At 42.3% G+C, this 27,753-nt stretch overlaps 1 protein-coding gene across 1 annotated transcript; it reads right to left on the reverse strand.

The window, feature by feature from the left end:
• Positions 1-904: 904 nt before the first annotated feature.
• DYNC1LI2 (dynein cytoplasmic 1 light intermediate chain 2) lies at positions 905-27,648 on the reverse strand. The gene is made up of 13 exons (XM_027718333.2): positions 27,414-27,648; positions 26,725-26,798; positions 26,206-26,322; positions 19,928-20,158; positions 13,536-13,702; positions 13,201-13,294; positions 12,538-12,673; positions 12,107-12,218; positions 11,396-11,455; positions 10,669-10,710; positions 10,130-10,247; positions 9,073-9,189; positions 905-3,888 (listed from the first exon to the last, which is right to left on the reverse strand). Exons 1-13 carry the CDS (start codon positions 27,506-27,508, stop codon positions 3,782-3,784), a joined length of 1,470 nt encoding a protein of 489 aa, XP_027574134.1. The 5' UTR covers positions 27,509-27,648; the 3' UTR covers positions 905-3,781.
• Positions 27,649-27,753: the final 105 nt, after the last annotated feature.

Here is a 27,753-nt window from a genome sequence, read left to right on the forward strand (position 1 = left end):
GCACAACTGAAGGTGGAATCTGCATTTGGGTTTCTCCCAAACTAACATCATAGATAATTTGCTTCATATGCTCAAAAAACACTTTCTAAAGCCCATCTAAAGGGACTAAAATTAATTCTTCACATTAAGGAACTAACTGAAACATAAAACATTATGGCAATTCTAAAGTGGTAGTTATTTCATCACCTCGTAAGGATTCTCTTCTAGAGAAATTGTATTTTAGAAATCAAAAGCTTAATTTTCAGAGGCAGGGTGACTGAACAAACAGTAATATCTAGGACTTCAATCTGTGGAGGGGAATGTAGAAGCAACCAGCTGAAGTACCAGTGAGTAAACAAGTAGAATCCTAATTAAACGTCTCCCCTTTCTGTGCTTACCAGGAAGCTCTTGCTGAGAGAACACCCAGCTTGGCTACTGGCAGAGAAAAGGCATTTTCAACACTCAAGCAATTCACTCCTCAAACTTCTCATGACCTGGACTTTAATCCTGCAAATTTAGGACCAGTGCTGTGTTTGGGAACAGCATTCTACACAATATGTTAGAAGGTTCACTTTTGAAGCTGGCAAAATATCCAACTGTTTCCCCATTGCCATGAAATCCATTCCTTTGCATCCAAAGCAGTTGTGCTGGCAGAGCTGTGGGGTGTGAGCTGTCAGGACACATCTCTGCTTCCCTGACACAGGACACAGCCTCTGAACTCCCTGGGTTTCCCTGGAGTGACTCCTGCCCTGGCCAGGGCTGGTACCAACCCCCTGCACGGGAAGCTGTTGAGGGGCACAACTGCACAAACCAACTTCCTGCTCCTGTTCTCAGGGCTCCCACAGTCTGCTCCATATATCCATATTCTGCTCCCACAGAAACAGCTCCAGAAGGGGGATCTTACAAACAACACCAAAGCAGAGCATAAAGCAGTCTGGATTCATGTTTATTGAAGCCAGTAATTAAAGACGTCCTCGTTTTGCCAGCACTAGAAAGCAAAGTTCCACATGACTGCACCTGGTTAAAGCCATACAACTGGACTAAGGTTTGTTCATACATTTGCAGTCCTAATTGTAAGTTGGAAAAAAAACCCCAATAAACTTAGTATACAGGACAGTGAACTTTCATTTACAGCATGTATATTGTTAAGTTCACGATGTACAGAGCAGTCACTTCCAACGTAGTTAAATTAAATAAAATACGAAATTCTGTTCAGTTTAAACAGGTTTTTTTTTAAATGCCAATAAAAAAAAAGTGCAAACTTAAAATCAAGCAGCATAATCACAGCATTTTTATGGAGGGCCAATCTTTAAACTTTTCTATTTGCTTCAAGTTGAATGCTTTCATCTTTTGTTTTCATAGTTTAAACATGAACAGTAGATGCAGTCACTATAATGCATATAAATATAGGCATATAATAGTTTAAACAGTCTACCATACAAGTGTATCTGCAAATAAAATGAAGTTTCACTTGAAAATGTAAAGGCTGTTTGCATTTGGCCTTTGGTTCCAATGCTTGAAGATACCAGAATAACAACTGTGCAGCTCACCAAAGCCCACAGACCTTGGCAACCACAGGATGCTACATTACTTACAACCCTCTTCAATAACCTAGGAGCATTCACTTGCAACTAGAAACTGGAAATCTGGTTCTCTTTTGTCTTTCTGCAAAGCTGGTAAGTTATACATCAACAGTTTTGATCCATTTTAGTATATTTAACACTTTTATAGATCTGGAAAGTACTTCAATTTAAAGTTTCAGCCATATTGCTAGAAAAGTGCTTATCAGGTTAGACGACAAAAAAGGCAGTTTCAGACTGAAGTTTTCAAACTGTATCCCATTCCAATCACACACTTTTTCCACTTTCCTGTCCAATTTGTGATGGTTTGGTCTCCAATCTCAGCTCTCAGTGTCAGGAGGACAGTGTGTAATCACTTCTGGAGTGGTAACTTGCAACTGGCACCTGTTACACCAGCAAGTACATCCACATCCCCAGCCCCAGGCTTAGTCTAACTGTGATCTAGACAGCTGTGTAACTTCAGGTCATACCGTTTATTACAAAAGTAAAAAAAAAAGAAAAAAAAAGAAAAATATAGTATTTTCAACAAAAAAAACTGGCACAAGTAACATACTCATGTTAATGTTTGTAAGAGGCAAGTAAATACTCTTAGCTTCCTAGGTGTTTAGACAGACTTACATGAACAGCCTCTTGATGTCACACAGGATTTGAGGTTAACACCCAGCACTGTGTTAGTGGTCAGTCTAGTTCTGTATATTTAAGTAACAATATATATTAGGGAAGTTATATCCAGACATTGGATTTAGTACAACAAGTTCATATCAATAAAAAGTAAACTCTGTATAAATCAAATTGTGGTTTTTCCCTTCAGCATTAAGAGCACAGCATATGCTTGGTATCTCTAATTTCTGGTAGTGTGTCCATGTAAAACAAGCATACTGTGTATAAAATCAAAGTGCCATTTCAGTAACCAGAGCAGTTTGTTTGCTTTGACAGAATGATGGTTTGTGTGACCATGGACAGAGCTCTGTTACAGCAACAGGGACACCCCCAGCCCATCTTTCCAAATGAAATGCTACATGAAAGAAAACAGACACCCACTTCTTCAGCACGTCCGTCCCTACACATCCATCCTTTTCAGGTTACCCTCACGATTGGAGTTGGCTGCACCTGCAGCACACGTGGTTGGAACTAGGGCCTTGAAAGTTTTTTTTAAAAACCTTCAGAGGTGTAAGGCAGGAATCAAATTTAGCTTGGTAGCTAAGATTTAGTTACAAAAAAAAGTAAGAAAAAAAAATGACCGAGAGTGTTCTGTAGCACATTTCATTATGGGAAAATGATCCGTCACCCACCATTCTTCATAGGCTTGCCTCTTGGCATAAAAAAAGGCAGAAGCTATCAGAAAACAGGATTTAAAATTAAATACAAACTGCCAAACTACTGTTTTTAAAATAAAACCAAACAGTGACTGTTTGTACTACAGTGCACAATAAGTTCAAGCACCTTCTAAAGACACATCACACACTGTGCCAGGCACTTGGATCTAAACAAGTTTAGTTTCTCCCTTTGTTAGCTACACCAGAAAGGGCATCCACACTCTTAAGACTTCTTTAAAAACTAAAACAAGATTTATAACAAGAATAAATTCCCATGGTTCTTAGTGTTTGGCCTGGAATTCTCCAATGTAAAGTAGTCTTTTAAAAACAGTGACTATTTACCCCGTGTGAAACACAGGATTTAACAACATTGCTCCTCTCCAGTCAATCCAACGTTCTGGTTTCTCGCTGTCCCAAATCCTTTGCCCCTTACAGGGTCCATCCCCTACCTAGGCTTCTTTCACCTAATTAATGCTGTTGCACCACCACCCCCACCACTCCAAGAATACAATGCATTTGCAAACATACAAGTAGCCAATTCCAGTAACTCTGAAAGAAGGTTTCATTGCTCTTCCTTGCCTCGTGTGCAGTCAGTAGTACTTTAAAAAGAATTCTCCATTTTGCTTCTCTGTGTTCTTCACAACAGGAAATGCAGCTGCACCTGCTTTACCTCCAAACCAAAAGAATTGCCCTATATAAACTCTAAATAGTTATCTTATACAGAGGGATTTTATATGCAAACTTCCTGAATGTGCACTTTTGACTGGGACAAGGCAATGATGGAGTAAGCTCATTTCCCCTGCCCCAAGAAAACTGATAGCATCTGCCATAGCAGAAAATTCCTGGTCTTATCAGATCACTATACATAGTTATTTGGTCATTTACAGATGCATTTGTGACGTGCTATCAAGCTTCATTCTCTGCTGGAGGAGAGTTTGTTGTTACCATGGGGTCTGGCTTCCGAGTGATCCTGTCCAGCTCCTCCTGAGCATTTGCCAAAACTGTCTTTTGTCCTAAAAAGAAAATGGTTAGAGCAGTCAAATTTTAGTTAAATGTTTTAACCAATACGTAAAGTTTTCATAAAAATCACTTTTATATGACGAGATATTACTTATTTCTCGTTATTTTGGCACCTCCCCAAGACATGGTACAATACAGGGTGTTGCCTGTGTAAAGACTGATAAATACTAAGGTTTAAGTCACTTTAAAAAGAGATGAAATGCTGAATTCTACAGCAGCATAAAGCACAGAAATACCTGTGATATGTTTTATAGCAAATAACATTTAAAAAATAACCATATTTAAGATTTTCCATAAAACCTAACCATACACAATTCTATTATTAGCACTGACAGCAAGGACTTTATTTAAACCCAAGTTTTACCCATAAGGTATGTGGGACACCTGCTACCAAAAAATCACCTTTAGTTGCACTTGTACTTGCTGCACTTTAAGTATTAAACAACTAACAGGAAGAACTCCCCCCTTAAAAAAGGGGACATGAATTGCATATTCATGTAGTATCTCCAAGCAGTCATTTCAAAGGACTTCTTCCATTGGAAACAGGAAAGGCATATCTTACATTTTTATACTGGACTCCAAACTTTTGAACAATTCCCTAACTGAACCATCAGCTTCCTTCTACCATTCTGAAAATTATAAACCCACAGACAAATTCATCACTGAAATTGGAACAATACATCCTAATGTGTGGAGCATACAAGCATTTAAGATTAAAAAGCTATATTTTTAGACAAAAAGTAGATTATATAACCATGTACAGCTTCCTTACATAGCCAAAGAATTTAACAAGCATCTGTTTTCCAGCTCAAATGTGTGTGAAATATTAGGTGGATTTTTTCCAGGGTACATGCTGAAAACATTAATAAGGCAAGATTTGACTGTTAGAGATTTAAGTGTTTTTTTCCAAAGTACAAAGACATAACCAAGTTAAAAGGGTACCTTTCTTCACTATGAAGGTTTTAGACTTAAGCACTACTCATAAGCCATAGCACTCTTAACAGCACCTATTCAGAGTAGGAGTATTTCAACAGAATTTAAGAATTAGTGCATCAACTATAACAGAACTTAAAATGCAAAACATTTTCATGGAGACTAATGGTACCTTGGAGTTAAAAAATCCTAAACCCTAAGACAATACAACCCACACAAAATTCTTGCTTAAACAAAAGTAGATCTAAAAAACTGGAGGGTTTTTTTATGCTGGATGAACTGGATCCTGAAGCCTCCCAAAATCCCACCAAGCAGCTGTGTCCTGAAATCCCTCAGCCTGGGCAGGAAGAGCATTCCAAGCTGTTCAGGGAGATGTGGGATAACCCCACCCACCCCTTCACCACCACTGCAGGGGAGCACCTTTCCCAGGAGGAACACAAGGAGCTGTTCCTAAGGCAAGAAGAATTGCCCTCAGTTCTGGATCAGTGATACTGAACCTGGCTTCCAGGTTCCCACAGATCTGTCAGGGATGGTGAAGGCCTTGGGCAGTCAGATGTGTCCTGCACAGTTCCATGTTTCCCTTGCTGGGTCAGAGTGAGAGCAGACAAGCCCAGCTCTTTACAGGAATGCAGGAGGAAGGCAACCTTAGAATTTGCAAGAATCTTCTTGTGAATATAAATGAAACCTTATTAAGTCTAGAACACAATGTGAAGCAAAATAATCCACCACAGAAACTACCAGTTGAAGTTCTTTGAAATATCACGGTCTAGACATCAAAGAGAGACAGCCCAGAAATATAAAGGCAAACAAGAGGCTTGAGGAATTACACAGCATGAAAAATGGACGTGACACTGCAGCACCTGCCCAGATAAGAGAGTTCTCTCAGGTAAGGATTAACAGAGCAGAGACCAATCCATCATTAGGCTGACCAGGATGCTGAGATCCACAATGTCTCTCTCATCCTGTGACAGAATCTCAACATTTCACCCTCAGGATATTCATAGCTACGAGAGAAACACATGGTCTCTTTAAAGCTAAATATTTTTGTCATCAACTTTCTGAAAACCTAGGGCTCTTTAAACAGTTCAGACATTTAAAATGCCTACAAAGACAATTCTAGCCCATTTACTCACACAGAGGGTGCTGCTGTAAATAAGGTTTTCTCCAAGATGTTCTCCTCAGCTCCTCCACAGGAGAACAAGTGATGACCAGCTATTCATAAACCCAGTGGGAGCTTTCAGATCCCAACACCAGGAGCCCTTACCTCCTCAGGAAAGTTAAATCTCCCACTAGTTGCACATCAGGTGTGAGCACAGCAGCTGAGAGGGAACAGGCACACTGGGGAGCGAAAGCCTCTGTTCTGTTCCCCAAGTCAGGGATGAGCGTGAGCATCAACTTGATGCAGCCAAGAAAAGCCAACTGAGACCTTGAGAGCACTCAGAGTCCTTCCACCCAAGCAAGAGAACTGCTGCACCAGTTATATCTACAGTGAGATGTTTCTGGAGTGCTGCATGCCATGTGCTAGTCACTCATGTTCAAGGGAAGATAAGCCAGTGATGGGAACTAAGGAAGAACAAACTAATAAGGAAAACAGCTCAGCCTCTAGCAGAAGACTAATTTGGCTAATTTAGTCTCTAACAAACCCAAGACAGTTAAGACAGGATGCATGACTGCTGTCTCTAGATGTTTCAGGAGATAAATGACCTATTTAAATTAGAAGTTAATGCTGACACAAGGGGAAAAAAAAGTAAATAAAAAGGGCACACAAAGCCATTTGTTATCTTTAAAAACTCCTGGAAGGCACATGATGTTCTAGAAGACTGGAAGAGGAAAGAGTAAAGCCTAAGACAGACTAGTTAGTTTTTACTCTAGTGATTTCTCTAGAAATTGCAATTAAGTTGTAGGTGCTTACAAACAGCACAACAATCAACGTGGATCTATTACCAACAAGTTCTGTCAAGCCACCCAAGTTTTTTTCTATGACAGGTAACAGGTCCTGTGGAGAAGGGAGAAGTGGTTGATATCACATCTCACATAACCTTCATATAAATAAACTAGAAAAAAACCAGCCTTGGTATTTCAGAGAAATCATGTATTCTAATTCATAAAATTACCCATCAGTTATCCACAGTATTGGTCAATACTTTTGTTATCAACCTACCCTGTCCAACTGTTGAAGATATCAGATATCAGGTAAGCAGCCTGAAGGGACAACAAAGGATTTTGAAAGACAGGATTGGAGGAAAGAAGTTATTTATATGAATTATGAAAGTTGTGCATAATGATAGAGTGGCAAACAATGATTAAGCAAACATACAACCCTTTGAAACACTGAGGTAATTTGAGACAGACTGGAAAGGACTTTTGAGACAGACTGCCCAGGAGGCAGCAAATGTACTAAAGTGGCTGAGTTGTTATAAAAAATCCTGATGAGTATGACAGAGATGACAAACCCCAGTGTCACAGAGATGTCTGAACAGCAGCACAGTCTGCAGCACACGGGAAGGGCCCCTGCTCAGGGCTCACAGAGCCCTGTCTGACACCACCCTCATCCCTGAGCACAGGCCAGGGAGAACTGGCAGAGCCAGAGAACACATCCTGTACACAGGTCTGGTTCTGTAGCCCAGACAAAAGCCACAGGCAAAGGGGAACAGCTCTCAAATGCTGCGAAGACAAAGGGGTCACACTGATCTCCAGCTCCACTCAAACAGGACAAGCAGTATTGGGATGAAGAAACACTGACTGTGCAAGAGGGGAAAAAAAAGCTATTAAGTACTGGAATAAGCTTCCTGGAGACATGACATCACAGCTTTTATTTCAGAGTTTGTTTGCTTTTTAATCACTAGCCAGGCACTCCCCAACATCTGATTTTGCTTCAGATAAAAAACATAGATGGAATAATACAAAACATTTCTAATTCTATTTCTATGAAACCAGTTAATTTGACACTGTGGTCAGTAGCAACACAAGGTTGCCTTTGAAGAAGCAGGGGACACCTTTCAGTGTTTAACTGAAGAGGGCACTCTGGATTAGGAAAGAATTAGTGAAGTATTTTTATAACACAGATACAATAATATTATGTAAATAATATATAATACAAAAAATTTATGGTTATATTTAAATTTATTTATTATAATAAAGACAAAATTTCAGAATTCATCATGCTAAAACAAAACACACAGCCCTCCCCACCTGACTGGCTCTAAGTCAAATTCCAGCCATCTTTGAGCTTTCAGAGCATGGAATGTCATATACAACCTTTCCCAATTAAAAAAAAAATAAAAAAAATTTTAAAAAAAATCCTTATTTCCCCTCTGCAGGAATACTTTGGGTTCCAATACCCACAGTCCAGCTGCTCTGGGTCTCTGACTGACACACCATCAGTGTGGCTGGCATCAAAAATTTCTCATTTCCACTTCAGATTGTCTGAGCCTTACATTTCCCTCTCAGCAGGAGGAACTGTGGGCTTGGCATCACCATTACAGTTTACATCATTTCCCCAGCCTGGGGTCTATCAGTAATTTAGTAGTGAAAGAACTGTGGAAGGAAAGCTCCTGAACACTCCCTGTGATGCAACACCAGTACTGAAAAGAAACAGTTAAATAATCAAAGTAGGACATTTCTAATTTCAGGTGGAATAACCACGTATTTTACACCACTGAGGTCTGTAGAGGTACCAAGTGTTCTGACAGGTTTCTTTTATATTCCCCTTAATTGGTGCAAAGACTTATCCCCACATATCTCATCCAGTGCAGTCCCAGGCATGTACACAGACTGAATCCACCTGATCAGTGTTATCAGCTGTGTTAGATCACAACAAATACTGAATAATTCATGAGAGAATAACTTCAAGCTGTCATAAGAATTCATTTCAACTTGAACTCTGGAGAGATTTCAATAGTTTCACTGCTAACTCCAGTCCAAATCCAACAAACTGCATCTCCTTCAAGCAATAGCAAAGTGTCAAGAAAGGCAGGAATTCTCTAGTTGAAAACGAAATTATCACTTTTTGAGTATGATCAAGACTCAAATGTTATTGATATCCCAGCAGTACAACTTCACTCAAAGGTTCGAGTCATAACAGGCTCAAGAGAAGCCCTGGAGTTGAGATGCTGCAGTAGTTTAGTTCTTTGGCACTGTCAAGGTCTGACTGACCAGTGTAAAAGGTATACCCAGTTAGAGCAGTGTGGGCCAAATAAAATATTATAAATCTGCAAAACGAGCTGCAATAACAAGTCCAATACCTGATTTCTTGGCTGTGCTTTGCACTCCTCCAGCACCAGGACTTCCAGGAGAGCCAGTCTTTTTGCTCAAGAGACTGTTAAAGAAACTAGCCAAGACACCTTCACTTGCAGCATTGTCTAAATAAAAACCAAATATGTTTATATCACACAGAGCACTCAGAGTTGGTAAATGACAGCACTTATTTTTATATACATAAATACAACTCTCTTATTAATCAAGGAAATAAGCCTCAGATATGAGAGTCTGTCCTTGCTCAGTGTAAAGACACTACTCCTTTGCATACTTTGGCAAAGTCAGAAATGACTGAAAGCATGTTACCGCTTTTCTGGGGGGTCATCAAATTTTAATCTAAATATTTGTATGCTTTGGGGGTTTTCCCAAAATGTAGAAGCCAAGAACAAAAGTATTAAGAATGGCTGTGCAATTCAAACATTGACAAGCCCGTTACCAAACTGCACAGATGTTCCAGAGCAGCCTTTCGTGCCACAGGACTTTCCATAAATCAGAACTTGGAAATCCAGCAATGCCACAGGACCCAGAAGTGCATTTTACCCCTGTAAGGGAGGTATTGCACCACAAAACCAAAAATCAACACTGGCCCTGCCAATGGAGACGAAAGAAAGCCCTCAATAACAAGGAGCTGCATCCCAGGGCTGAGGCAGGGCAAGGTGTCACTGCCAAGGGACTTCATCTGCCCCAGAAAACGACGTTCCAGAGAGGCTCTGGAGGAACAGCTTTCACTGTGGATTCCAGGATAAGTGATATGAAGTATAAACTAATAATCCAACTGATGCATATTAAATGTACATGGGCAACTGAAGGAAATCACAATATATTTGATCTCTGTCTGACTGCTTGGCAGGAACAGAACTCTAACTCAAGTCAGATAAATGACAAGAGAAGAAAAAAAATCAAACCTGAATTATGTCATAAATTAATTTCTGTTATTAACTAACTATACCATTAGTGAATAAATTCAGAAATATTTCTACAGAATCGGATTCTTTTTTTCAGGGAAGTAACACATGCTTAAAACAGTAAAATGCTTATTCATACTTTTAATATTTGGATCTGGTTTCTTAACTGATGTTATTGGTGAGGCACTGGGGACGTTGGCAGGACCAGCTCTGCCTTGAGTTCTTGGGGATCCTGCAGGGCCTCTTGCAGGAGATTCCTTAAAAAAAGTCCAAATCACACTAATTAGGGAACTTAAATGGATTAGTTATATGAAGCAAATGTAACATTACATACTTTTTCAACCTTTATATTAGCGCTGCAGTGCTGCACACTGGAGAAAGAAAACAAACAGCCAAAACACCTTTGGGGATGTGCCCCACTAAAAGAGAGGTTGAATCACTGTAGGAATATTTCAGGTCAATAATCATCAGATATTTCCACGTTTCCACAGTGAATTAGAATGAAGCAATTTATAAGCAACATTTTAAACTACTGCCTTATTATTTGCTTTCTGCAGGTTGGGGAGATTATGTAGGTTATATTTAAATTTAAAAAATGAACCTCTACAGATTAGAATCATTCCCTTTTCCCTAGAAGGAAACAAAACACCTCCCACTCTTTTCCTTGGATCTACTTACTGATGCTCTTGTAGGCGTTGCTGGCTGTTTGGCAAGGAATGACTGCAACAACAACACAATAAGAGTATTAAATACATTTCAGACAATAGAAAGGAATAAAATTGATTTTTTTGCCTGATATTTACAGGATTCCTCTTTGATATTTATATACTTCCCAGCTCTATCTCTAGAGGACTGAGCTACAATGAATAAATAAGCTTTGGTCCTTTGTCTTATACAGCCAGTCCAGAACACTAAGCCAGAATCACAGATACCCCAGTCTGTAACCTCCAGGATATTTATAATCAAGAGGAAAGTATTAGCAGGCATTTAAACAATAGAGCAGTAAAGAAAAGAACAAGTTACTACATAGCTGAATTTGACACCTTGAAGTCTTTCAAGCCTCTGGCTGGAAGAAAACTGCAATGTTCAGATGTTAGGTTTTAAAAGTATTTATACTGTACAGATCAATACAACTATGTGGTGAAATTCCAAATTGTCCTCTTCCCCCCTGACATGTAAATTATTCTGTTCTCAGCATATCTTCCTTTCACCTTGCCAAGATAAGTGGCCATAATTTTTACTGTGAAAACACAGTCTTACTGCACAATTACATCTGAATTTGCACAGCTGAAAAACAGCTACCAAGTGATTTAAAGGAGGGATGAAAAACTGGAGGTAATAACCACAGAGAACTTAAAGTGAAATCTTATATAGTAAGGACTTATTTTTATTCTTCCATTCTTACCTGCTGCTTCATAAGAAACACTTGCTCATCTTCTGCTGCCAGCTCTTTGTCATGGACTAACTGTTGGACAAAACATTTTCTTATTAGAAGTAAAAACTGAAATTACTGTAACTTTTGTTTATGTTTTTGTGATCAAAAGGGAAGGGAGAGAAACAAATCTTTAAGACCATTCTTTCCATTTTTTTAACTCTTCTTTCACATTTAAAATAACAATATTAAAGAAATTGTCATTAAAAGAAAAAGAAGATAAAAAATATTGGAGCAGCCTAACATTGCTGCCAGCCTGTGGGTAGAAAGATCCCAGAAAGATGAGCACTTGGTAAGTAGCCACCCCAGCATCTCTTCAAAGTCCTGAGGCTGCCTTGCTTTGCCTTTACACTGTAACCTCAGTGCCTTGTGTGTACAGGGGGAAATTGCTGAGGTCCTAAAACAGAATTTGCCATTTTCTAGAAGTGTTTCTGCCCCACACATGCAAAAATGGTATAATCTGAAATATAATATTTCTGGACTGCCTTTCATTCAATAAGGTGAATTTGATTGCAGTATTTTAAATAACTAGGTAATGAAAGCCTGATGTTTCACACATTGGGATTTAAAAAAAAAAAAGTTGCATTTATATTTGGAGTTCTTCAATACTAACAGTCACTAGCAGCCATTCAAGCCAACTGCACTTATTTGCTGGGGGGCAGGGAAGAGTTCACCCCTTTTTACCTTTCTTACAGGAGGTTTTACAATGAAGTCCTCATATGCATCTTCCGGTTTTACTGTTGTGAAGTTTTCATGCAAAATGGCAATTTTCTTCTCATTGTCCCAACCAGCAGGTCTACAAAAAGGAGGAAAGCTTTGCCTTTTCAGTCACAAAAAGCTCTTCTACAGAGACCATTTATTGACTGCCCTCTACTTAAATAAGGCCATTTTCTTACAGGTCAGTCCTCATTCTCAGCTGAATTCCAAAGGTATAATACCCTCAGTCAAGTAACCCAAGGAATATGCACTAAATTGTTTTTTCAACTGGGGATTTCACAAGACTGACACACGAGGCTTTTAAACACCAGAAACCATTCAGGTTATTTTTATACACATGTCACATGAAGTGCTTAGGAAAACAACGTGAAGCCGTGCTGCCTGCACAAGTGACTTACATAAAAACTGCATCCTTCTCTACCACTAAGGCAGGTGTGGTAAACTGGAAACCGTATGTTTTATGTACAATGTACTTATACAGCAGGTCAAGGTTCTTTTCCTCCTTAACTGATGTATAAATCAAGGCAGCCCCATCTGAGTAGCTATTTAAGGAAAATTATGTAGGATACAGTTAATAAATTATAGTAATAATTTCAAAACAGGAGTTTATAGACTTATATATACTAGATTTAGTTTGGAGAAGTAGTTCAAGGCAAAACCTGGAGCCAGTTAATACTCAGGGAGAGGAAGGGGATATAACAGGACAAGACTCATGATGTTTTTCTTTGACATACACAAAAGCCATCCATCCTCCCAGGCACTTAACTTGGCAAGACAAACACTGGAGAGACTGCTGAGACCTCAGGTTTACATGGAAATTGCAAATTCTGAGGGGAAAACCAAGAAAAACCACCTCACAAAATGTAAGACAAAGGAACAAAACCCCCAAATCCCATGCACAATTTAAGAACTGTAAACGATTTTAATATTTTCAAAACAACACACACTACACACTAATCTTGAAGTGCAATTTCTTGCATTAACTTTATGTGCAATTTAACATTAAAACATATTTTCTTGCTTCCAAATTACAGCAAATCTCTTGAGCACAGGAAGGATACACTGTAAGCAGAACCTCCGGATGTGTGACTGGATGAAGTCAAAGTGTTCTTCCCTGTAATCGTGCTCCTTCTCTAGTACACTCACTGCATCACACTGGGAGGGAAACAAAACCAGAAAAAACAATCATTTCATCCCAGCATATCATCTTTAATATTACACACACATTGCATTTACTTTGAGCCTTTGGTTTTGAAATGCCACCGATAAATCAAAAGATAAAACAAATTGTGTTACTATTAATCCAGAATTCATTCTGCATGTCTGTAGGAAGCATGCCTTCTAAAAGAAAAGGAATCAAACTTTCCCATTGTAGCCAACAGAAGGAAGAACTCACTTTTGTACACACCACCAGCACAGGAATGCCCAGGTTGTGGGTCAGCACATTTTCTCCAAGGGGCAAAGAAACATGTTCATCCTCCTGGCCAGAAGAAGGGCCTCTCCTCTGTGGTGATCCCTGGTAGCCTTCTTCAGGTTCTACATACTCTTGAAACTCCTTTATGACTATAAAGAGAGAGATCTTAGGGTACAACAAAGGAAGGAGTTCTTTTTAAACCATAATTAATCTCAATTTTTTTTTATTTTTGTACTAGGTGAGAACTGAATGCATGTTAAGCCCTGTTGCCCCTTCAAACACAACAAACCTCCTCCATCAAAACTGACAGCAAACTAAATCAGGTGGAATTTGGAGCCATTACAAATAATCGAAACGAGCTGGAAGAGCTGTAGTATGTACAAATGCACATTCCTCAATGTTTCATTAGGGGCAGTTGACAAAAGAAAACATAAATGTAGTTTAGCAACACAGCCTCTGCTCAGTGCAATTTGTACCTATTTTGGCAGGAGTGGTGAAAATGTAAATGTACCCAGAGAACACGAAGCTGAAACAGCCACTTTTTCTTATAAAGTCATAACTTAAGTTTCTATTACTCTGCATTTCTGTTGCAGGCAGCCAGTGCTAGAAATATAAACCCTACACTGCACAAAAACAGACCCAAGGACATCTACAGGTTAGCTCAGAGACTCAGCTGTGCTCTGGAAAACTCCAGTGGGGTCCAGGGGAAACCAGGTGCTTTCTAGGTTTTCAATTTTAATTTTATGGCAACAATGAGTGTCCCAATAATACTGAATACTATCAAATCCTGCAGCACCTAAGGAACAGTATTAACACCAATCTGGAAATGCACTGTGACCCCACACATGCTTTATCAAAACTGGGCTGCAATTTACAGCTTTAATGCCCTTTTCCAGGGTGAAAGCCCCAGAGCAGCTGAATCTGTGTCCAGAGTGTGTTCCCAGGCACAGCACTGGACTCTCCCTCAGGTGACAATCCCACCTGCAGCCTCCTCCTGCTCCTCCCTCAGCCATGAGGAACCCTCAAGGAACGAGCCAAGCACACTCCATGATTTGCTCCCATGAAGGCATCTTTATTTTAGGAACAGTGGGAGCAGACTGAGTGTGTGTAGAGTGAGGAAAACACCTGGAAAAAGCCACGCATCCCCAGCCCAGTCCCAAAGGGAGTCTATTCAGTGCCTCCTCCCTGTGCCAGGTACTGCAGGCCAGCTGATACTGCCGAGCTTTAGGAAGTGTAAAACCTCAGGGAAGTTTCTAATACAAACCTTGCAAAATGAAGTCACTGTACCTTTTCAAAATAGGAACCATTCCTGCAATAGATGGGGGTGTGGAAGGAAGAGCAAATCAGAAAAACACTCCTGTTCAAAGCTGCACAATCTACAGTTTTTAGCTGAAATATAAAGCTGTGTGATTCTTGTGGAAAAGAAGAGAGTTCTAGTCCAGAGAAAAGCTTAAAACCTCAAACTAAATACAGACCATAAGACTTCCAATCACCAATTCAATATAACCCACTGTCCAAGGAAATTAAAAACGATGGCCTGCAGTTGATTTTAAAGGTGGGGAGGCAGTGCCTTCTGGTGGAGAGAGAACAGCAGTGCTCAGAGAGATGCTTCCCTCCAGGACTGCTTCACCCTCAGCAAAGGCAGATCACAATCCCACTGTACATTCTGCACATTCCAGGTGGGTACTGCCTATCTCACCAAAAGCAAATTCATTCCAGCACACTTAATAGAAAAGGGCTTTAAGTACTTACTTACTTTTATTAACTTTACTATTACTCAGACTCTTTCTACCTCAGAATAGAAAAATCCTATTGAAGAGAAGTGTATCACAGCAGTTTAAAAGAGTCATCATTTACCACTCCCACAATGGTTCAGATAAGCCCCTCTGACTTAGTCATACGTAAAAGAATATTTGACAGTACTGCTCTCAATTTACTACAGCACTGTAATCAGACAATATTCATTTCCCAGGTTTTGTTCATATCAAAGCAAAAAAATCTTTTGTTTACTCAGATACTTGGTAGCATAAACCCCTTCAAATTTGGGAAATAAAAGCCTCTCCTGAAAACAGTAAGACTTGACAACATAATACAAAACATTATTCAAGATGTCCCGAGAATTTTCCTAATTTAAACAGTAGAAACGTCAGAAGTCTGATGGAAAATCCTCAGGGATTTCTGCTGAATGGGATTGAAACCACAGTCCTAGAGAGCCAAGACTTCCAACTCTTCCCTCTCCCCAAGACAGGGGTACCAAACCACAGCCACACCAGAGCAGCCACCAAGGCCATCCCTCACTCTGGGTGATCCACACATGGAGGGGGAAAACCTTCCCCGTGGAGCTGAAGTGTTGTGTGGATTGCTGATAACACCCATGGACTGGCCCTGACAGAGACTGAGAAATGGAACCCAACCCTCAGCTTGAGTCCACAAGGGCATCTGCTGATGCTCTGAACAAATACCTACCAGAATTAAAGGGTAAAAGCCATAGTAAGAACCTCCAACTACTGCACCTTGAACACAGGGAAACCACTTTAATCCAGAAACAAGTGGAAGTGGCTGTCAGCAACAGGCTTTTAAACACTTCAAGTCTTTAATTCAACCCCCATTCCCATTCAAAATTTAGTCTTAATTCCAAGCAAACCTGTACCCCCAGTGCTGTCAAACCTTGCACTCTAAGCAGTTAACAAAGCAGCTCACTGCAGTTAAAGTGTTTCTCTGACACTCAGCAATTTAATACTTTATCCAGACCTCCCATTTTAGGAGGATTTCTCACTTGATCTCCACCCTCAAGCTTTTAATGGACAAATTTCCTTGTGTGCCCAAACAACTTGTACAATCTTTTCTTTTCCCTTTTCTCTAGCAGGTTGTGAAGATTTGCTCCTCCACATAATGCATATTAAGGAATTCTGTGGGGTATGGAAAGTAACTATTAAGAAGTAGGAGACAGTGACTTTGGTTTAAGGTTTCTGAACAGGAAATACACATAAGATGATGCCCATAAAATAGGAAGCCAGAAAAGCAACTGTTCATCTGACAAATCAGTAACGTTTTGTTCCTTATCAGCACTAGGAATGAAAAAACTATCCCCAGGTGATGGCATTCCAGTGAAATCACGCTGACTGATCTACCAAACTCATGGCTTATCCAGGCTTTTAGAGTTTTAGAGTTTTGCATTTAACACAGCAAATGAAAGCAAGGTTCCAGCAACCTAGTTTGTTCTCCTGTTACTGCTTATTTAGCCAAGGTACTGCCAGGTGACTCCAACAGAACAGCTGAACACTCCTGACATGCAATCACCAGAAAGCACCCACAATTATTCTTAGGTTTGATCAGATCCTCAGGCCTGGAGTACTGATTAACTGCAACAAGGAAATGGAAGCAAACACTCCAACTTACTTAACTAGGTAGATCCTAAAGGCCCTGAATAGGAGCATAAGAAAAATGCAGAATATTTTCTGAGACAACCATTCCCTATTTACACTCTAGTAAATAGTTTCACAATCAATTCACACACCTTTTAGCTCTTTTGTGCCCCGTCTTTACTGATCATAAATTTTAGTCTTGTGAAAAGAATTCCAAGGCAAAAGATGCCTGGGCAACCTAAGTTTCTTTTATCTTAGGAAATCTTTCAGCTGTATGTCAGACCAAAAAAAGGTAAACAGTCTGAAACTGAGTAGTATCCCCTTCAAGCTAAATTAATTTTCAGAAAAATATGTTATTGTGTTTCAGTTCTTTAGCTTCAAATGCTCCAGAGGACATCAGTATAATCACCATTTTACAAGTACACCTCCTTTCTGCAGTTCTGGATTCTTGACAGTTGTCTTTTCTGCTTTGCTGTCTTAAATAGGAAGGTAAAATTTACATATTCCCTGAAATAATTAATCAAATGTGTGTTATTTAAATAATGATTTATCATAATTGAGCTTGAATTAAATTAGAATATTTGACATTATGTATGTGAATTCACATTAGCTTTTAGCAAGGAATTTCCAGAGCAGCTCAGTGACAGGAGTGCAGACAGACTCCTGGTATATCCTGGACAATTCCACTCCTTTCAAGGCAGCCTGCTGTTTCCACCTGTGTCCTGCTCCCATTCTGGAAGCTCTAACTCAAAAGGGAAGTTTCTCTTATTCCAGAAGGCCAAGAGTCAGTATCTCCAAGAGCAAACACAGGACCAAGGGCTGGGTGGAGAAAGGCCCCACAACCCCTGAGAGCAAAGCCAAGCAGTCCAAAGTCCAGCTCCATGGAGAACTGGGAGCCAACAAAAGAGTTTCTGGAAGCTCTTCAGACCGTGGCAGTGGAGAAGGAACAACCCAGCAGCAGTTTGGGATAATCCTGGACAGCATTTCTCCAGGGTCAACAAGAACTGTGGTGTAAGAGCCAAGGAAAGCTCTGCAGCCACTCAGCTGGGCCACAAAGGGTGCAGGAGCAGGAGGGAGGGAACATGGCTCTGCTGAAGGCAGGAAACACCTCCAGCCACGTGGTGTCCTGGTGCAGGGGGGTTTACTGGGATGGATTCAGCACATCCCACCTCTCTGTACTCTGTTCCTGTGCTCCGGCTGCCTGCTCTGCACAGGCACTTTAGTAGCCTGGTTTTCACATCTCTGGGCTATTGCACCACAGTGATTGTCCATGTTCTCAGGGGCAGTTTTCCTCAGGAAGCACAGGCAGCAGCATTTCAGCAAGGAGCACTTTGCTGGTGTAGCTTTGTGGATGGCCAGGAGTGCCAGGGCCTGAGCACTGCCACAGGTACCACGGGCTGGAACTCCCAGGATGGCCAAAGCTCTGGCACACACCCAGCCTCAGGGACAGGCTGCCAGAAGGCAGAAGACAAGGATCTGAGGTGACACAAGTGTCCTGCACAGTGCCTGGGAACAGGAGCAGGATGGAAGTTTGGGCACATCGGGGCCCTGAGCGACTGAGGTGCTGACACAGCCCAAAATCAGGGGATGGCAGCAGAGTTCTGCCCGTGGGGAACTCGGCACCTCCCAACCCTGCCTGTGCTTCCACTCCACCAGGGCACAAAAGAGTTCCTACAGTATTTTAGATATCTCTAAGATGCTGCTATTGAAAAGTCTTCCAAGCTCCTCAGACGTGGCACTAAAGCTTTGCCATGGATGTAACTGGCTCCTGCACAGAGTGCACTCTTAGTGAAGGCTGAAACACTTCTCAAAACTAAAATTTAAGTGCACAAACTCCACCTTTATCTGGATTTCCATAAAAGTTGCTGTCCCAGAGAAGTGCAAGTTGACTTAACTGTTATATTTTGATACTAGAACTATCTTTCAATTTCCCATTCCCCAAAAAAATCCCCCCCCCCTAAAAACCCCAGAACTTTTTCCATTCAAAACTGTCATATTTTACTTTTTTCCCTAATATTAACCTGATGATCAAACCCAAGTGGTTTTAAGTTTAAACCCTAGCTGGTATGCTGTAGGCACAAGGCTTTTGGGAACATAATATTTAACATTCAGAAAGGATATCAGCTATACAAATACACCTGAAGGCTCACAGGCCAAAGAGATCACACTGATCCCTAAAGGGAACCTCAGGAATATACCAGACAGCATTTGCAAGGTTTACACACTCCAGCACAGAGAGCCAGCTCAGAACAAAAGCCTCAACCAGCAAGGATCAGCCTGAATCTGTACTTCACCTGAACAGGAATGCACGTTCCTAAGGGCTTTTCCACTGAAGGAATTTATTTTGGAGTAATTCAATATGAAAACAGAAAAAATTCAAGAAACATTCAGAACTATTTTAGGGAAAAAAAGCAGCTGAAGGAGAGAATACTGCAGCAATGACTGCTTGCCAGTGCCAGGTTCTGTCCTGCCATGGATATGCCAGGAAAGAAGGTTAATTTATACAACATTCCTGAAGTCACAGGGTAGGAATGGCTGCAGTGAGAGCCAATTAGCTGGACCAGGGTCACAGTCTGAGCTCCGAGACAAACAAGGGCAAAGAGACCTTCTGGAAGACAAGCACAGTGTGGGAATGGACCTGGCTTGGATACCACAGGAAAGCAAACACCTCACCCCATTAATGAATTTTGTCACCATTTTTAAAGAAGAGAATCTGTCATTTTATGGAGTTATTTTTTTAAAATTGCCCTTTCTAAAACCCAAATTATCAAAATCTCATTATTGCATGGGATATGGACCAATAATTCACCTGATGCTTTGTCAGCACAGCAAAACTGGAAGAGTTGTTCAAATAGAGTCTATTTGAATTAGAGTAGCTGTGACAACTTCAAAGTCATTCCTATCCAACCCATTCTCAAAACACCAATCCAAAGAAATCTATCATTATAAAAGAAAGGAGCAGGAGCTAATAAAAAAAAAGAACAAGAATACATGGATGTAAAGACTTACACTTCTGCTCCATGTGTCTCATCTCTTCTGGAGGAATCTTCATCTTATCAATGTGCTCTTGCAAGACACTGGCCCATTTCTGTAAAGACTCCATAACAGTCCAAGGTCTAGACATGTCTGCCACAAACACTACGAGGGTGTCCTGCAGGGACTCTGCAGACACTGCAAACTTCAGCAGCCCTTTGTGGTACAAGTCTCCATCCAGGATCCAAACGTTACAGCGAGTGTGGTCTGAAAGGAAAAGGTGCAGTTGTAACTCAACAGTGGCCAAGGCCTGGCTTTGCTAGTCTAGGCTTAAACAGATGAGTGCATTAGTGTTAAACGGAAGGCCCAGCTCCCAGCAGCCTGTTTGTTTTTAAGACAGGTCCACATGTACATACCTACATTACTCAGCAGATACTTTCATTTCTTGGTTCCGAATATTTTCCTTAGAAAAAATAATTCCTGTTCTTGGGCTTTTCCTAAGGACAGCTGACACAACTGCTTTTAAATCCTGCACAAGAGGCCTGAATTTGAACCACGTAAGTGAAACCAGAGGACATGACACAAACTGTGGGGTTGAAGAGGGGACCTGCCCGAGGTGTCCCCCAGACACATGAGCTGGTTTAACACTCTGGAGACATCTCCCACCAGAAATAAGCTGCAAACAAGATACAAGCAATAAGCAGCTTAGCTTTCTAGCACAGGAGTGGGAGGAGCAAACACAGGATAAACTTAAACCTACCCAACGAGGTTGTGCTCCTGCTCTTAATTCACACTGACTTAACTCTGGCTACTACTTGCAGGCTCCTCACAGGATGAGTACCAGAGAAATGACTTGGGATTTTAGCTTTTGTGTTTCTCCTCCAGGTGTTTTAATAGTGGCTGGACATTTTTTGTTCAAATGGGATTAGCTGGCATTTTACCCCAAAACAGAACTCTTGGCAAGAACACAAAAACTGAAAATGAAGTTTCATCCAGGAATGATGTATCAGATACTGTGAACAACCAGTTCTGTCCACATTAAAAAAAAAAAAAATTACTTTATCCTCAGAATTTTTCCTCTTGAAAAGGACATTGTTTCTTCCATTTTTTGTTTCTATCTTCTACACTCTTCCTAGTACCCCTTCCTAAGTATTCTCCATACTCCACTATGCAGAGGGAACAGTGAGTCTCTCTCTTGCACCACACACATGTGAATTCTTGAAGACAGATCTGCAAACCAATCACTGTAGAACCCAGATTTTCAAAACAGCTACTGAGCTTCATGATTATGCTGCCTCACTGTACTTCCCTGCCTTGAGTCTTTCAACTTCTCAAAATAAATCCAGTTACCGTGGCTATCATAACTTAATTCTAGGAAGCAATCCATCAGGATGCTCCTGGCTCCAGAAAAGAGCTTGATTAAGAAATCTGGAAGGAGAAGAGATTACAGACACATACATACTACCTCTTTAATCAGATCTTGGGTAAAATTCCTGAACAGCCAAGTTACATCAAGAAGCTGCACATGAGCAGTCTTCATTTGGGATTTGTTCTGCTCCTACTTAAGTTCTGTTGGGCTGTCCTAAGACATTCCAACATCAGCCATCCCACAAACACGGCACAGCCACACTCTGAACTTACAGATCTTCTCACTCCCACCTGCACACCTCAGAAAACAGCTGGGATAATCCCTGTGCATCCAAGAAATGCATATTCAGCACTGTTCCCCCTCCCTCCCCCCACTTCAGGACACATCTCACTGGTGTCCCACGGGATTCTCACAGCACTGGATGTTCACATCTAAAGCTGTCAAAGACCTCTGAAGATAGAAGGAGGCCCTGGTAAAAGTTTGGAAAACAGCAAGGTGGGGCATAATGTGAACCCATTTACACATTTCCCATCACACAAAAGTAATGAAACATCTGGGCAGGACTGTTACACTCTGCATTCTAGAAACCTCCTTTGCACATTCCCAACACAGCAACCTGCCAGGGAATAAACACCCGGTGAGCCTTCTGGGAGCTAAAGGCTATAAATAGACATGAACTGTGTCTGTGCACAACTGTCTCCTTGGAGCATGAATGAAACTTTTAAAAACATAACTAAGTCTGCCTGCAGCTCACCAAAGTTTACAGCTCTGACCAGCACTTTGATGGATTCTCCTGTGGGGGGTGCTTGGATTGCAGAAAAGACTCTCACACCTTGGCAAGTAACAAAAATGAATAAATATCCTAATTCACAGCTTCTAAGTCACTCTTTATAGCCAGTATCTCTAAGGGTTTGTTTGCTAAACACCTTTGCCCCACTTCAGAATTTCATTTTTGCTTAACACCTGGAATGCAGACTGGAACTGGGACACAGGTGGAACCAGAAAGCATTTGGAACTATCACTCAAATGAAACCAATCTGCCAGGAAGACTGGAAGCCTGTCACTCACATTAAAATGTACTTTAACAAAACATGTAACACTGCATGAAAAGGAAAGGGTTTGCTCCTTTCTTACAGGAAATAGATATGTCTTGTGATTGACGTTTGCTAAAATACACAACACCCTTCAAGACACAGCACTGGTTGCTCACAGCTTGGCAAGGACTTGATGGCAAAGTCAGCTTTGTCAGCACCACATCAAGCTCCTGATTAGTAATGAATGACAACTGGGCCCTTCATAGTGGTCATGACAAGAGACACCAAAACAGAGCAAACCATTACCAGATCCTGTTGGAAAAGCAGGTGCTACTTACTACTGCTAAAATACATCTCTAAGTCCTGTCAATACCCCATTATCCCTTTAGTCATGAAAAAGATTTGCCAACTTGGATGAATTTTACTGCAGATGGTGGACTGTGTGAACTGCAACTGCATCTGCATTTATTCCAAAGGCACAATTAGATATCCCTTGTCCAAGCTGTGAAGAGAAGCAAAAAAGGAGAAAACTTTCAAAAGAACCACTTTAAAGATGTTGACAAAAAAGACAGTTTTCCCATTAGAAACCAGTGTACCAGCAAGACTTGGTTCAATGTGGAACAACCAGTTCAACTGGAATATGCATAGGATATGAGTGAGGCCAGTCCAAACCTGAGGCAAAACTCAAGACTGCTTGATTCTGTTACAAGGAAGAATTCAACAGCAGAATGGCTCAGCTTCCCTGGCACAGTCAGGACAGCTGGGTTGCATTTGCAATCTGAGGCAGTTCAGAAAGTCCTGTGGTGTTTGTAGTTTCCAGCTGACCCACCAGGCTGGCTGGCTCACTGCTCTGCTGCACATCCTCAGTGTAACTCTGCCCCATCACTGCAAGACATCCTGAAAGCTCCTCTACAAACACAGGGCCTTTAGGGAAATTATGCAGAGCTTCTCTTCTACCTCCTACGAATTCAGGTTCTCAGTTCTCAAAAGTAGACTAACCAGCACAGACACAAAACATCTGTTCATCACAAAGACAGGCAAAAATTCAAACCGGCCTCACTCCCTGAGAAATTCCATTAACTGAGGGCTCCCAGGCCTGGGCTCCAAGTCAGAGAATATCCCAAGTTAACTTCCCAGCCAGTGCTGTAAGTGCTTTCCTCCAGATGGTGGTGGTGTATGCAGGAGCTGCCATATGCTCCAGGGATAATGTACCTGGGGATTTAGGAGAATGCTCTCTCAGGCACCTCCAAACCTCTGCTCAAACACATGCCTTGGGCAGAATTTGGGATGGTACCCCAGGAAAGAGACTTTTCAGGCAGAGATTCAATAGCAGACTTGGATTTTAAGTTCCCCTGAGCCCTGGGGAACTGAACCAGAAGCATGTCACACTGAACCAGGAGCACCTGACAGACCTGGAGCAGCTGGATGCCAACACAGGGGCCATGTGCATTTGGCCACCCATGTGACACCCAAAATGAGACAAGCAGACTTAAAACACTTCCAGACTTAGGAGCAAAGATAAACTTACTCCCCATCCCTTCCTGTCTCCAACTTTCCCCAAAATAGGACTACTCTGATTATTAGACCAGCATTGGCCACTGCCCAGAAACCAGCAGGTGACAGGGAAAACCAAAAAGTTACTGCATGAGCCACAGGGGCCCTTCAAGAAAGAAGTGCTTTCTGTGCATTAGTTTAAATCCCCTACAAGCTAAAAGGAACTTAATCCTTAGGGCAAAAGTAACTGTAAACTAAGATGTGCATCCAGCAATCTAGAGAAATTCTACTTTAAATGTAGGAGACGCCAAGTTCAAATATCCCTTAAAGAGGAAGGGGGGAGTGATGGGATAAGAAACAACACAGATTTTCCTTAAGATTTCCAAAGGGAGGTGGGAGGTAGGTAATGACTCAGCACTATGACTAAAATATTTCTCCTGGACAGAATATTATTCTTCATTTCAGAAGAGTGGAAGGCAAAGAGAGCAAACAAATCTTCTACCACTTGGGAAAGAAGCTGAGAAGATCTTCTCATGCCACTACAGAGTTTCAGCTACCAGTGTTGATCTGACAGCCCTGGAAATCCCTGTGGTCTGGTCAGGGATAGGCTGGGGGATAATAAAATGCAGATACCCTCAACCTCCCCTATCTGGCAGTGAGCTCCTGAATGCCTGTCCCGAGTTTCCTCGTGGCTTCCAAGAACTGTGGGTCGATTATACAGCCTTTGTTCCCAAATCCATATCTGAGCATACACACATCTGAAGCACACAGAGTTTAAAAACCAAATCTGAACCTGTCCTAGAGAAGGAAGAGTGTTATCTCAGCCTGCTGGGAGGTCCTGACCCACTTTGCTATTTATTTTGCTTGCGGGTGACACTAATGAGACAGAAAGGAAAAAGGGAGGTATTATTAGATCCTAACACATCCATTAGAAGGATGCATGAAGACCTGAATTCTCTCACTGAGTCTGCAAGTCAGTCAAAAAGGTCTCTTTTTTCCCTGCTAGTGCTGCCTGAGTTCTCATGACACGCCTCTCCTAATCACCCCAAATAGTTATCACTTTCAGATACTGAGGAATAGCCACAAAATATTTCCAAAGCAGGGATACACTTGAGGTATGATAGATAACACCAGGAAAAACAGCACAGCAAGCATTTTTCTACTTAGAATACCATCTCCTTTGAAGTTGCCAGAAGCCTGATGACACAGGCTGTCTTAACTGCTAATCATAGGGCTTTTTCCCCCTGAAGTGTTCACACCGAGCTAAAGCAGACTGTGCAGGAGGGAAGGCACTGACACCCAGACCCTGAAGGGGCCATGAATGGCTCAGCACTTCAAATTACAGCCCAAAAGATTTTTAAGAACTGCAAGATTAGGAGGCCACAGAAGACATAGGCAATGTACTCATCCTCTCATTGTGCCTAACTTAGTATCCAAAGAGTTTCCTGCCACATGAATGCAGGGCCCATCTCCATAACAATAGTCACACATGGCACTTCATCACTCCTGCAAGACTCAGTACATCTCCAGCTCCAAAATACCATTATAGGAGCTTCCTAGTCCACTTGTTTTCAGGAACAGGGATGAACCACCATCACTGCTTCCCTCTGCACTCAAAACTCAGAAGGAGCTCATGAATAGGGACTGTCATTCCCCTTCTTAAAGACAAACTAACCCAAGGAGTTGAGTCTCTGGCAGCTTGTCCAAAATGAGACAAGCAGAGGCACATTTAGGAGCAAAGATAACAAACTCAATCCTCATCTCTTCCTGTCTCCAAACTTCCCAAAAATAGGACTATTCTGATCATTAGACATGTTTTCTTGTCATTGTCTCCCTCCCATACAGCAGAGACAAGCAATGATCAACAGCAACAAAAAGGGGTAAAGAGATAAGCTCCAACTTGAGCAAAGGAAATACTAGTTCTGACTCTAAGTTCTGTTCTTCACTCAATCAACTCTAACAAAACATCTGTTACAGTCAACCAAAACTCCACACACAGCCCCCACAAGAAAACACCCAGACCCTGAGCCCAGAAATGCACACCAGAATTCAGTTCTCAGGATGTATCACTTTCTTTCCACAGTAGCCACAGCAGCCACAGCAAATGACATTAGAGCTGCTACAAAGTCAACATCAGCAAAGGTATCTCCCCTCCCAGGGAATGGATCCCAGAGCTGCCCAAGGGGACCTTCTCCTCACACACAGGCCGAGCTGCCAGAAGGGCAGGAGGGGGAATTCACCCTGACTGTGGAACACATCTCACTGCACAGCCACGGATACAGCTGGTAAAACACACAGCACAACCCTGAACCAGCTGCCTGGGTGGAACCCAAAACACACTCATGAGACCACAATCATTAACGTGGCATGTCAGCTACTTAATTACAGTAAAGAGATTACGTACTAAATGAACTTACCATCTCTGTCCTCGTCGTGGATATTCAGATACAAGTATTCCAGTCCTCTGCCTTTCTTGCCGTGCTCTGCTCCCTGTATTTTGGCCATGAGTGTGGTTTTACCTGAACCATCGTCACCTGTCAGTAAGTTTGTACAGGAAAAAAAAAGACACCTTCAGAATTACCTTTAACTTCGTAGAAAAGATTTATTCACAACTTAATTAATCAGAAGCATCACTGTACATTCCTGAATCACAGTTATTTGTTGTTCTCTTTCAAGTATTCCAGCTTATGCCATAACAATAAGAATGAAGCACTAGCTTATTCTCTATTATTATTTGTTTAAATATGTTATAAACCTAACAGTGTAAATCGAAAAGAGAGTAAATCTAGTGAAGACCAGACGACAGATCAAATTACATAACCTAACTGTAACAAACCCATGTGTCAGTCTGTTCACATCGTTGCTTTAAACACGCCTGGTTCCTACAAATAAAAAAACAACAAACCACCGCCCAAGTGCTCACACGTGTTACTTACCAAAAACGAGGATGTTCTTGCCCGATGGCAGCTTCGATCTGGACCGTGTGGAGACTTCGCTGAGGATAGAGGACCTGGAAAAGCAGGGGAAGGAGCCGCGTTATCCCGGCACAGACCCAGCACAGAGCCCGCGGGCCCGGCCCGTGAGCTCGGCACATCCACTCCGGCGGGTACCGACCGGCCGTGGGGTCACGGCCACAGAATCCACCGCATTTGAACACGCTGCAGGCGTGGCACCTTTTTGGGAAGGTTTTCTCAAACTGAGGAATTGCTTTGCTTTCTCAAACTGAGAAATCTCAAATTAATTTCTAACACACAGGCAGCAGCGTCTGAAGTTGTTCTCCGTTATGACAGGCCACGTTACTACAGAACATCACTTTTCAGCTGCTGACTAACGCTCCCCGCAATCGGCGCTGCATTTCACACACATTTTCCTGCCGTTACGGGTATTTTAACAGCGTTACTCAGGGCTAACAAACAAGGGACAGGCGATGGGATCTCCCGGACCAACCCCGCACAGCCGGCTCTCCGGCCCGCGCTGCCCCTTCGGGGGCTCCGCTCCCTCACGCCGGGCCCAGCGCTGCCACGCGCGGGCCGGGCCGGGCCCAGGGCCCCGCTCCGCCAAGGCTCGGCCGGTCCCGGCCCCGGCCCGCGCGGGGAGGCCCCGCCGAGCCCCGCCGGCCGCTCACCAGAGGTTCTGCCCCTCGTCCTCCTCGCCGGGCAGCTCGGCCGCGCCGGGCCCGTCCGGCCCCCCCAGCTTCTTCTCCGCCAGCACCGGCGCCATCTTGGAGCCGCCGCCACAAAGAGTGACCTCACTGGGCCCGGCCCCGCCCGGCGGACCCTCCGCCCCCGGCCCCGCCCGCCCCGGGCACCGCCCCGCGACCGGCACCGCCCCGTGACAGACACCGCCCGGCCCGGGCACCGCCCCGCGACCGGCACCGCCCCGCGACAGACACCGCCCCGCGACCGGCACCGCCCCGCGACCGGCACCGCCCCGCGACAGACACCGCCCGACCCTGGGCGGCACCG

This window comes from Pipra filicauda, unplaced genomic scaffold (assembly GCF_003945595.2).
Source record: "Pipra filicauda isolate LSUMZ 115617 unplaced genomic scaffold, ASM394559v2 scaffold356_size1356884_pilon, whole genome shotgun sequence".
Taxonomy (NCBI): domain Eukaryota; kingdom Metazoa; phylum Chordata; class Aves; order Passeriformes; family Pipridae; genus Pipra; species Pipra filicauda.

What these genes read in the sequence shown, in the direction of transcription:
- DYNC1LI2 (XM_027718333.2), bottom strand. Translation starts at nt 27,508, where the DNA reads ATGGCGCCGGTGCTGGCGGAGAAGAAGCTGGGGGGGCCGGACGGGCCC. An exon ending in CAAGAACATCCTCGTTTTTG is followed by an intron (nt 26,323 to 26,724) that starts GTAAGTAACACG and finishes ACTTACTGACAG; the next exon opens with GTGACGATGGTTCAGGTAAA. An exon ending in GAGACACATGGAGCAGAAGT is followed by an intron (nt 13,703 to 19,927) that starts GTAAGTCTTTAC and finishes CTCTCTTTATAG; the next exon opens with TCATAAAGGAGTTTCAAGAG.